Source organism: Apis florea, unplaced genomic scaffold (genome assembly GCF_048593485.1).
Source record: "Apis florea isolate Af1SG1 unplaced genomic scaffold, ASM4859348v1 contig_2350_pilon, whole genome shotgun sequence".
NCBI classification, from domain to species: Eukaryota; Metazoa; Arthropoda; class Insecta; order Hymenoptera; family Apidae; genus Apis; species Apis florea.
The window spans coordinates 8,459,330-8,471,813 of record NW_028256565.1 but is presented as its reverse complement, the minus strand read 5'-3'; the positions used below and the strand labels follow the sequence as shown (position 1 = coordinate 8,471,813).

Here is a 12,484-nt window from a genome sequence, read left to right as displayed (position 1 = left end):
ATTAAAATGTAATATTAAAATAAATAATTATAAAAAGATAAATAAAAAATAAATATCACTAGCAATAATTGCAATATTATGAAAAAATATTGATGAAAAAATAATCAACAAGAGTCTCTGCCATTGTATCAATTTAAAGAGATAAGTATGAAAAAAATAAGTGTTAAAAGTAATTAAAATTTCAAAAAAATTTGTGCTATCTCTTATCAAATTATATTCTCTTAATTTTAAATTTTTGCTATCAGAAATTTTGATTAGATCAAAAATTTGATCAGAAATTTATATTAAAAGAATATATAATTATATTAAATTATATTAAATATATAATTATATTTTATATTAAAAGAATATATAATTTGACAATAGATGGCATACGAAATCTTTTCAGAAATTCTAAGCGTAGAATTTTTCGATCAAATTTTCGATTTTATATTAAAAGAATATAACTTAACAATATATATAGTACAAAAAGTTTTCTTTAATATTTTCAAAAACATAAAATTTTATATACTGTGAATGCTTATTATTTTCGTACTTACTAAATTTTATATTTACTTTTCACAATTATATAACAACTATTTTTTATTGAATATTATCGAATTGTTTTTTTCATATTTTTTTTAATTTTAATAAATCTACTTTAACTAGTTACTAAATCTTATCTACTTTAGCACTCATATCTATCACCAAAATCAAAATTACAAATCATTCTTACCGATAGTCAGTCTTGTCGTACTACCACTGGCCACGTTTCTATGGAGTTTACCGCGTTCTTGAATTTAATCAATACTTCTCTCCAGTCGTGTGTCGAGTCGAATTGTGGCTACTATCTTTCGTATAATCGTCTCATTTCTCTTTGAATATTATCAATAATATGTCATTGATTAATCGATAGCACTGAAAAAATAGAAAAAAAGAGAGAAAGATGTCTGTGATCATTCCTTCAAATTTTCAAGAATCATGAACGACACGCAACGCGTGTTCGTGTTGATGAGCGAATAGGAAGGACGAAACGTGACAGATCGTTGCGAGGTGTGCCGGATCTTGTGGCTGTTCAACACGGATTAATTCTCATTGTTGGAGGATTGAGTGAAAATGAAGAGACAGAATGTTAGAACTTTATCATTGGTAGTGTGCACATTCACGTATTTGTTAATTGGTGCCGCGGTATTTGATGCGTTAGAGTCGAACACGGAAAGGAAACGGTGGGAGTTTCTTTCGGGTAAGTTATTGTTTCGATTGTTAAGTTTCATCTGTGAATGCATGAGTATGTTGTGATTAAAAGAAATTAATAAAAAAGTATCGATGATAGAAATTGAAGATAATTTTTAATTTTCACTAATAAGAAATTGAATAGTAAAACTACCCTGTATAAGATAATGTAGATTTAATATTTATATTCGTGAATTATTAAGTTCGAGAGAATATATAATGTTAGGAACTAAGGGATACAAATAAAGAAGAAAATTATGAGGCTCTCAATATTTATTATAAAAACAACTTAATTAAAAATGACAGTATGGGAAACATTCGTATAAATTAACAAAACAACATATAAATATCTAGTAATATTTACAAAATATTTTTACAAAAATATATGAATAATTAACTTTTAGAAAGAATTTTTCAAACAATTTTTCATTTATATTAATGATTGTAGAGGTTCGTCGGAACATGATGAAGAAATATAATATCACGCAGGAGGATTACAGAATGTTGGAGATCGTAATAATAGAAAACAAACCGCACAAAGCAGGTCCTCAGTGGAAATTCGCTGGTGCCTTTTATTTCGCCACCCTTGTACTCGCTATGATAGGTAAATAATATTTTTCATAGTATTTACTATTATATATTGTTATACAAAGATGAACATGTATATCGTAGATAATCAATATCAAGTTTCAACCTTGAAACTAATAATGTACATGTATTTATAAAATTAAAAAACAAAATGTTAATTTCTTTGAATAAATTAGCATTATATTGAGAGAAATAAATAACATTCTATATTAACATTACATTAAATTATTCTTAAAACTTTCAATTAAAATAATTGATTTATATATTTTCTTAAAAAATAAAAAAATAAATGATAAATAATTTAATGTAAAAAAATATAGAGAATTATTCACTGAACATTTCATTTATGATACTCATTATTTAACAATTCTCTATAAAATTTCGAGGTTACGGACACTCGACGCCAGTCACCATAGGAGGTAAAGCGTTCTGTATGGCGTACGCCATGGTGGGCATTCCTCTGGGTCTGGTAATGTTCCAAAGTATCGGTGAACGTTTAAATAAATTCGCCTCGGTAGTAATCAAGCGGGCGAAAACTTACATGAGATGTAAGAAAACAGAAGCGACTGAGATGAATCTAATGCTCGCCACTGGTTTACTCTCGAGCATAATTATCACGACTGGAGCGGCTGTGTTTTCGCGTTATGAGGGATGGAGTTACTTCGATAGCTTTTATTATTGTTTCGTTACACTAACTACCATTGGTTTTGGCGATTATGTCGCATTACAGGTATATTTACAAATTTAATATCAAAAATTAAAAAAATTTATTTTTTTTTCATTTATATTTCTATCTTTTAATTTATTTAGTAATATTAGATTTTTATAACTAGTATTATATCAATAAAAAAAATTTTTTATTAATATATGTTTGATTTATCGTTTCAGAATGATCATGCACTTTCTAATAAACCTGGATACGTGGCCTTAAGCTTAGTTTTTATCCTATTTGGCCTGGCCGTCGTTGCTGCCAGTATAAACTTGCTCGTACTTCGTTTTATGACAATGTAAGTAAACGTTTATGAATTTCAAAGGGCACATATACTATATACCTTCATTATATCTTCTTTCTGTTTTAAATCACATCGATAAATATAAATAATTAATTATATTTGCATAAAAATAACTTAATAATGATTTTTAATCTTTATAAAACTCTTATATTTTAATATATTTCTTAAAAAATCCTGCTTAACATTTTTTTTTATATTATATTAATAATCATATTAATATTACATAGAATCAGTATATCATTTGATTAATCATCAACTCTAATTATTCATAAAATTTTTAAATTTATAATTATTCTCCTTCATCTAACAGGAACACCGGTGATGTTCGTCGCGAAGACAACGAACTTCAACCGGCTTCTCATCACGTTTTAACACTGGATGGCGAGGTGGTTGCAGTGAATGGAAAAATATTAGCCAGCCACGTGCCTATAGTTCATGACACAGATGACTGCGTGAGCGTATGCTCGTGCACCTGTTTAGGACCACCCAATACCGAGCTTCTAGACCAAGGTTACCAAGGATACAGACCTCCTTCGACCTCGAGCATTCGCGTGAAACGCGCATCAGTCTGATGGAAGGAGTTTCGTCGTCGCAGCTTACGTCGTCGATTATCGAGAGCTGATAGCAGAGAACTGCTTGGTATCGATGTATAATAAATCGACTCAAAATAGATGTGAACACATGGAAATGGTCTGTGTCGAAGAATAGAATGAAGATGGAAATAATTTTATAATCGGAATTTTAATGGAATTTTTGAAAGATGATTCAAATTGGACCGATATTTAAAATTGTGTTCTTAGGACACTTAAGACATTTGAGGACTTGTTCGCGCTCAGTCATCGATTTTTGAAAAGATTTTAATGAGAAACAGTGAAGTATGTTTCGAGTACGAAAAATAATTATTCGGCTCATATTGTAATACTATCATTAGACGTAGAAACGGAGAAGAGGATGTTGGATCGTTTGTAAACGATTTTGTAACGATTTCGTACATTTCGTATCGTACCATTGATATCAAATTTTGAACCGAATTCATATTGTGTCGTATTTATTGGATAATTATAAGAATGACGAGAATTATAGATTAGTCGCAATGTGAAAGTTATTAAAAATTGAAATTGGAGGATTGCTTTATAATTAACACTTTACTTGATAATTAGATTTTCTATTATTATTTTATTATTTTTTATTATTGAATTTTTAACATGATGACTATGAAATAACCATTGCTCAAAATATATTTTTAAAAATATAAAATTATAAAATTTCATTTTTTTAAAAATTGTTTAATTTATTATATTTTTCTTTATAGATGTTTGATATTATTGTGTCGCGTATAATATAAAACATTTTAAATAGAATTCAATGAAAAATGTTGTTAAATCTTAACATAATATTTTAAATACAAAGCAATCCTCGTAAAAGACAAAATAATCCCGCTTTATAAAAGTAAAAAAAGAATGAAAAACTCGGATATTTGTTATGTATAAAATATAAACAATATCCAAGCTTCGTAACGTGATTGTTAAACGTATATATACGACTCGATGTTTGTATATTAGTAAACGTAAATACGAAAGTCATGGTAAACGATAAATCTATATATAAATTGACAAAAGAGAAGTCGATATTTAGAAAGTAGCATGATTTTGTAAAAAAGTTACGATCGTAAAATAATCAATATTATTTACATATACATATTTATTCATACATGTTATTAATTTAATAAGATTGTAAATTAGATTGATTTTTTTACGATCGAAATTCGAATGATATTTATTATGCTCACGGCGCAAAAAACGCACCATAATGTCGTATTTTTTAAAACTAATATTAGAATGTATATCAAATGATAGAGAGAAATATCCGGGAAGACTGATAGTTGAAGTTAAATTAAACTAGCTAACTATTACTTTTTTAATAGAAAATTTATCCAGAGGTTTCTTTTAATCCTCCAAAATGTTGAAAATTATCATATATTTTTTATTTATCTTAATTATAAGTTTTTATATCATAAGTCTTTATATTTTTAAATTTAAAAGTATTAAATTAATGAATATTTATATAATTAAATTACATATTGTTAAGATTCGAATAACTGTAGAATGGTTCCTAGATATTTTAAATGATTAAAAAATTTAGTTTCAAAGATATTGATATTTTAGGAAAAATTTTGAAGTTTATTTCTATAATATTTTAAAAGATTATTTTCAAATAATTATTTTAATCCAATGTTAAATTATTATGAGAGAAGAATTACGACCAAGAGCTACAATGTGTAGCGATCAAACTGATTGGAGGGTTAAAAAAAAATTTGAAAATATTTTCTTTTTATTGATTCGAATTCACAGTCACCGGTATACAAAGACTATATTAATTCTCAAAATTCACGTTTCGTTTTTGTCAATTATCGATAATCGAGCCGAGCGATCGACACACGCACAAAAAGCTGTTATGTTCGTTCACCAGAAAACCAAGATGAAAATCGTTGTTGAATGGTACATTATCACAGTGGCATGCACAAGATAAAACAATAGTGCGCACTCGTTTGTATACATGTACCTTAGTTTATAGGCGTTCGTCGTATTATAAGGGCGACACAGGATTGGGTATATTTTTTATCATCGACAGTTTTTTAATAAACAACAGTTCACTATTTCATTGTTCGTTTTTATCTTTTCCCTGCTTAGTTACGATTAGTTACGAATAATATAACAATTGACAAATTTCACTTGACAAAATATGTGAAAATATGTCAGATTTAAAGAAGGAAAAAGCTGAATTGAAATAGAAACGAAGAACTATTGAAGTAAATTTATATCAGTTTATATTAAGATAATACATTAGCATTATCTAATAGTGATATTAAATATAAAACTTATATAATTTCAACTTTTAAAATAAATTAAAAAATTCAGAAATGTAAATTTCTGATGTTAGCTTTCAGATTTTAAATATCAAATTTCTAAATTAATTTCAAATGTTATGTTACAAGTTTCAAAAATCTTAAAATTTTATTACAGATTTTATTATAGACTGTTAATTTCCAGATTTCAAATTTTAAATTGTCATATTCCCAATTTTTTAGTTTTCATATTTTTAAATTTCATAATTTTAATTAAACAGATTAAAGATAGAATAGAGCAAACAGAGAAATTCCATTATGTTGGAGCATGTGTGTACATTGAAAATAGAAGACAATGACAAGAAATTGACCCTTAAAGAAAGATGGGGTTTTATAAGTCAAATCAGCAAAAAGACACCGAGAGCAAAAAAGTATTTCGATAGCATGGCGAGTATCGCTAATGAAAAACGAAGGCACAGTATGTTTAAATATTGGTGGATTATTCATCCGTTTAGCAATTGCAGGTATTTAATTTTGAAAGAAAAATAAAAATCAAGAAATATATTAAAACTGTTTTTTAAAAGTGATTAAACAGATACTATTTGCATTTAAGCAATTTTTCAGATTTTTCTGGGATTTGATAATGACAGTGGTATACATTATCTCATTCATTTCAATCCCATTCTCAGTTTCTTTTATTATAATGAGCCACGATGATATTGGATTGGATAAATTCAATTTGCTGATTTACGGTTTTTGTTGGATCGATATAATAATGAATTGTTTTACTGGATATTACGATAAATATGAAATGTCTGTCGAATTAAATCCTTTGAAGATATTTTTGTAATTAAAATTACAAAATTTACTAATTTTAATATTAATATTCGATCTTAGAAAATATTTAAGATGAAAATTGAACGATTTAAAGTGAAAAATGAAAATTATCTAGGAATTGTTTTCCCAAAATAAAAAAAAATATGTTTGAAAGATTTAAAATTAACTTTAGATTAATTTTATTAATCGATATTTTTTAATACGTGAATATTAAATTTCTAACTTTTAAAGTAATGACTCAAAATTAGTCAATTTTCATATTAAAACTTTTTTTTAAAAATAATATTAAAAAATATATATATATTTATTAATATTTACATATTTTAATAAAATGTAATTTTTATTTCCATAGACATTATTTAAAAACTTTCCTGATATTTGATATTCTATCTTCGTTACCATGGGATCATATAACTTTGCGTTGGCGCAAATTACCCGGAGAAAATACTCAATTTTTTATTTATTTGATCAATATCCTTCCTTGTTTGAAGTTAATTCGTTATGGCTATGTCGATGCACAAATCTTTGAATTATTTATCGTAATATTTTTTCTTCTTTTTAAATTTAAAAGAAGTTAAACAATATAAATATAATATAAATATTCTGTCTTATATACTTATTTATATATACTTCTTTTATATACTTATATTTTAGCATTTTGAAGTCAAACATTACGCCTATGAATTATTTAGCACGCTTATGATGGCAATTTTTATAATATATTGGTTCGCGTGTCTGTATTATTTAATACCAGTGCTAACTTTTCACTTCACTAAAACCGAAGCCAAAGTAAGATTGTAGGAAAAACGATAGAAACGATAAGATTTTGATTAAACTTAAATTTTAATAAATATAAGCATATCTTGTTTATGATATATTATATATTATTTTGTTCATTATGTTTTATTTTCCATATATTTCTTATCCCCTTATATTGCTTTAAATTTATTTGTGTATATTATTTTTGTGTCAATTTTTACATAATCATCTTCATAATTTTTTCATATTAAAGGATCTCATAATCATAATTAAATAAAAATCACATTTCGTAGATGTGTTCTGAATGTTGGATGATAGGATTGGAAAACGATTCGAAAACATTCAGATTTCGATGCGCGCTTTTTATAGTCGTAGATCAAATATCAGCGGCTGGTTATGGTCATTTCGTGCCATACACGGATGATCATATAATACTGAATTGCATTCTTCTCCTTATCGGTAGACTACTCGAGTTCTATATTGCAGGTAAATCTCCTTCAAGATTTTATATTATTCAAGATAGATTTTAATATGCCTTTTTGTTTATTTGTTTATTTCCCTATTGAAAATAACGTTAATGAATTAAAATTGGTAAAAATAAATATAAATTAAATATATTTTAAATTTCTATTTTAGTGATGATCATTCGTGTGAGAATGGCAATAAAAGAACCCATATCGAAGTTTCAAGAGATAATAAACCAAGTGCTTGCTTATGTAAACCAAAAACAATTGCCGAAACACATAAAGATCCGTCTCGTAGCTTATTACTATCATCGTTTCAGAAAAAATTATTTTCGCGAGAAAACTATTATGCTCACTCTATCAGGTAACGAAATCTCTAATATTAAGATTCCCTATATTTTTCTCCCGGTGATCAATATTTCAATATTTGATTTAGAATATTTGCGTCAAGAAATTGCACTTGAATCATGCCATCGTTTAGTCGAAAATGTGTCGATGTTCAAAAATTTACCCAAAACTATTTTGCGTAACATCGTGAAGAATTTAAAATTCGAGCTTTATCTACCGAACGACGTGATCGTGAAAGCAGGCGCCCATGGCGATTGCATGTTCTTCCTGTCTGCTGGAACCGTTGCTGTGTTAACACCTACTGGAAAAGAGGTATTACTTTTGATCTTAAAACGTTATTCGATCAAAAATCAATTCCAAACTTCAATTTCTTATAATTTGATATATTAAACATTCAAATTATTAATCTTGTATTAATCTTTCCTTCCAAAAATACTTTTAATTACTTCCTAATCGAATCTCATATCAATAAGAAAATATCTTCATTGTTATTGTAGAATTAATAAAATTATTAGTCTCGTTTCAATTTTCTTTTTAAATAAAAATATTTCTATTATTCCGAATCTAGTTTTTCTTAATACATCAGAAAGATGGAATCTTCTTTTTTTAAACGCTTTTTCATTTTTCTTTCTATCATTTTTCGTTTTCAAGATACATCCGTTTAAAATAGACGATAATTTCACTATCGCTGTCCTTTTTGCACACTCGGACCTCTTGCTCGCACGCGCGTTCACTGACCTACCTCATGTGCGCTGGTCACGTACGATGAGTAAGCAAGTTTTTTTTACTACGCGCGTACGCGCGAGTAAATAGGTCACGTGGATTTCTTTCATTCATAATTTTCCACAATTCGAACATGTCGTTTTATATCGCTGTATTTTCAAAACGGGTCGAAATATCAATCTGAAACAAAATGCATTTTAAAGAATAGACTTCTTACTATCAGTTATTAATTATTAAGGAAAATTGATATTAAGAAATTGATAATTATTAAGGAAAAATTTTTTTTTGAAAAAATAGTTAAATATATTTTCGAATTGGAATTGACTTGAAAAAAAAAAGGGATTCTAGGGATTTTCTATTTTCTGGATTAATTATTAACAATTTATTAATTTATTATGTTATTTTTTTTTTTTAAATTAAAATTAAATAATAGACATTTAATATCTGAAACACTTAACATTTTATTTGAAATAATTGGATTTTTATATTTTAAAAGAGAAGGACGTTTTAAATTAATTTAAAATTAATTTCAATTTGATGTAGATATGTCACTTGGACGATGGAGCACATTTCGGAGAAATAGCACTTTTGGTTCCCGATCAAAGAAGAGTCGCGAGCGTGATTGCAATCGAAGTATGTGAAGTGTATCGTTTAAATCGTAAGGATTTTCGAAAATGTATTGCCGTACATTCAGAACTGTTTGCAACGATCGAAAGTATTGCGACAGAAAGGATCGAGAGGGCTGTAGTGATCGAGGAACAACATAAACGTTATCTTATGCGAGATACTTCTCGCGTTGAGGATAAAAAAGATATGCCACATTTATGAAAAAGAAATATAGCAATAAATAAACATAGTTAAATCAGTTAGATTTAATAGTTAAATTAATAGTTAATTAATATTTTTGATTATTAAATTAATAATGGATATGATAATAATAAAATATTAGAATAATTGTTAGAAAGATCGTTAGAAAAAAATAATTGTATAACGATACGATGAATGTAATAAAATTTCTCTGATAAGAATAATATAATCATACTGATCATTATTTAATCATATATTTTAAGGATCTTATATTATTATTATTGTCCATACAATGTTTGTATAGTGGCATTCCTTTAAGTCTACCTTTATTTTATATAATTATATATTTATATTATATTAAATCATTATCTAAAGATATAACTTACAATTACAAATACACTCACTAAAATCTTCACCACTGTCGCGATGTGTGAGCTATATGCATGTATAGATAATACACTGGAGACACGAATATTTTTCTCAGATATTTCTCCATTCCTTTTTTTTTTCTTTTGGTTAATTTACTTATTTACCATTTTCACGTTAACTATGCTCCAAATCCTTTGTCGGTATATTCGTAGGAACAATCGTGAAGGAAGTTGATTCGTTTAAAAATTTCTCTCTCTTGTTTTTAAGTCTATATAAGAATTAAAAATTTCGAAAAAATTTCTGTTGATTCTACGCGAGGTACGTTCCATGCTTCTACCTTAACTTTATCTTATGTAAAAACAAAAGAAACTTTCTGATGCTATCTCTCTCAGAAATATAAAATATAGAATTAAGAAAATAATAAATTTAAAAATGATTAATATTGAAAGACATCCTACTTTTGTAATATATTTCCTAAACTAGATTCACAAAGTTTCGCGTGATATAATTAAGATTAATTAAAAATTGAAAAACGCTGTATTACATTACCTTAAATCTTTTGATTATAATATCGTTACAACTATCATAGCCATTCTAAACATCACTATCGGGTAATATTATTATTAGAAAAACTACTTTCACAAGTTAGAAAAACGCATCGATTTTTATAAAATCGATCAAAAAATCGGCGAATCAACTGTCACGATCATTTCTACAAAGTGTCTTCAAGAGGAGTATCCAGTAGTTGATAATAGGTCGATTAAAACGAGTATATTACGTAATATAGCGGTAATTATATACATCATTAATGTGTAACGTGTAAATGAATGCGTGCTTGCGCGGGCGCGCGTATGTGTATGTGTATGTGTGGTCATTGTACAGACTTAAAAATCACACGGTAGAAATATAAATTATTTACTATAGAATAGAGAGAATCTACCAAAACTGCGCTCGCTCAAATATTCTTTTTTTTTCTTTCTCTTTCTTTTCGATATTATTTCACGTAACAAAGATGATATATTCTTTCTATGTTACTTATTTTTTTTTTTTTCCCTTTTTTACTTTTACCGATATGCAATCAGTGCATAGGTACATACATGCCCGTTAAAAACTACGAGAACTATTTATACATGTACTAAATAATATTGTGTTACTACGTTCATCACTAGACTGAGGATTTTTATGCAAATTCATATTTCATTTTCATGAAAAGGAAAATATAGAAGTGTATAAATTAATTGTGTTTGGAATACAATTTGGAAAAATGGAAAATTTTGTATATACGGCAATATTAAATTAATTATCTATATATCACAAAATGATCTCCAATGTTCAAATTAAATTGTACGAAATTTTTTAAGTAAGATTTTTATAACATTGTCATAATATAATATAAAATATTTAAATTTAAAGCGAGAAAAAGGATAAATCTATGGATAGCACATATTTAATTCGCTCTAAAAATTCTATTTTGGATATTTTCTATATTTTCAAATATATATCTTTTATATTAAAATTTTAATGAATACATAAATATCCACAGTTTAGTTATTACAATCATGTCATGTCTAGTTTGGTCATATCTAAAGGAGTACGGAGGAGAAGAGTACTCAATATTCTTTCATTCTTCCTTCTTTCTTTCCTTTTTTCTTCTTTTCTACGATTCCTCCGGATAAATTAAAGAAACAATCAAATGCATCACAAATGATTATTATATTTTCGTTAAAATAAAAAAATTTGCTTATCAAAGTCTCGATATGTGCTTTTCTTTTTCTTTTTCTTCTTTTCTTTCTAATGAAATACTGTGATTGTCGCAATTTTACAACTTCATTTTACAACTTCATAGATTCTATATAATTAACATACAATTAAAAAGAAATACAATAATCTTGATTAGATAAGAAAATATAAAAATCGGAGGAATTCTTATTTGATACTTTGGTACGATCATTTAATATCTTTTTAGTGACTATTTAATAAATTTCTGATTGAAATTCAATTCATTTTGCATCGCGTACACTACGTTTTGTATTTACACTAACGATATTCTGTATGTAAAGTTCTATTTAGCACTCCTTCCCCGACACTTTCGAAGAGCTTTCTAATAAGGCACTGTCATTTACTGTGACTGAAACAATCAGACGAAAGAAGAATGTCTTTTCCTACGGTTCCGTGGATTCTTTCCATCATCGAGTAAAACTTACATTTACAATATATGTATAATAATATATATATATATATATATATATATATATTATGTATAATTATAAATGCTTTTGGTACCTTTTCCTTCGGAATTTTGATACGCTACGAGCTACTGATATTTCTGCAGCAATTCGAAATTAAAAGCATAAATTATTTCTTAATTATCTTAATTCTATCTCATTTATATCTTTAATAATTATGATCCTTCGTTTGAAATAGTTAAATTTCACATTTTTTTTTGTTAAATAATATATTAAACAAGGAAGAAATATATTATTTTATATAAAATATTTGAAAAAATTGTGAAGAAAGCG

At 26.7% G+C, this 12,484-nt stretch overlaps 2 protein-coding genes and 1 long non-coding RNA gene across 7 annotated transcripts; 2 read left to right on the top strand and 1 right to left on the bottom strand.

Moving 5' to 3' along the window:
- The first annotated feature begins 798 nt into the window (after positions 1 to 798).
- On the top strand, positions 799 to 5,474 carry Task7 (TWIK-related acid-sensitive K[+] channel 7). The gene is made up of 5 exons (XM_003696269.4): positions 799 to 1,222; positions 1,661 to 1,816; positions 2,187 to 2,530; positions 2,689 to 2,807; positions 3,124 to 5,474. The coding sequence occupies exons 1-5, from the start codon at positions 1,096 to 1,098 to the stop codon at positions 3,383 to 3,385; spliced, it is 1,008 nt and encodes a 335-aa protein (XP_003696317.1). The 5' UTR covers positions 799 to 1,095; the 3' UTR covers positions 3,386 to 5,474.
- LOC100871196 (potassium/sodium hyperpolarization-activated cyclic nucleotide-gated channel 3) lies at positions 5,360 to 9,817 on the top strand. Its single transcript, XM_031918439.2, has 9 exons — positions 5,360 to 5,622; positions 5,940 to 6,182; positions 6,283 to 6,504; positions 6,848 to 7,034; positions 7,150 to 7,284; positions 7,548 to 7,740; positions 7,891 to 8,082; positions 8,155 to 8,378; positions 9,333 to 9,817. The coding sequence occupies exons 2-9, from the start codon at positions 5,977 to 5,979 to the stop codon at positions 9,615 to 9,617; spliced, it is 1,644 nt and encodes a 547-aa protein (XP_031774299.2). The 5' UTR covers positions 5,360 to 5,622; positions 5,940 to 5,976; the 3' UTR covers positions 9,618 to 9,817.
- Positions 7,320 to 10,824, bottom strand: LOC147658185 (uncharacterized). Of its 5 annotated transcripts, XR_015291034.1 has the most exons (5): positions 10,515 to 10,824; positions 9,983 to 10,233; positions 8,809 to 8,969; positions 8,230 to 8,367; positions 7,320 to 7,813 (listed from the first exon to the last, which is right to left on the bottom strand). It is a non-coding gene; the product is annotated as an uncharacterized LOC147658185 (long non-coding RNA). The 5 variants fall into 5 exon arrangements; XR_015291035.1 differs by lacking the exon at positions 7,320 to 7,813 and having other exon boundaries at positions 8,099 to 8,364; XR_015291036.1 differs by lacking the exons at positions 7,320 to 7,813; positions 10,515 to 10,824 and having other exon boundaries at positions 7,868 to 8,367; positions 9,983 to 10,313.
- Between the last annotated feature and the right edge of the window lie 1,660 nt (positions 10,825 to 12,484).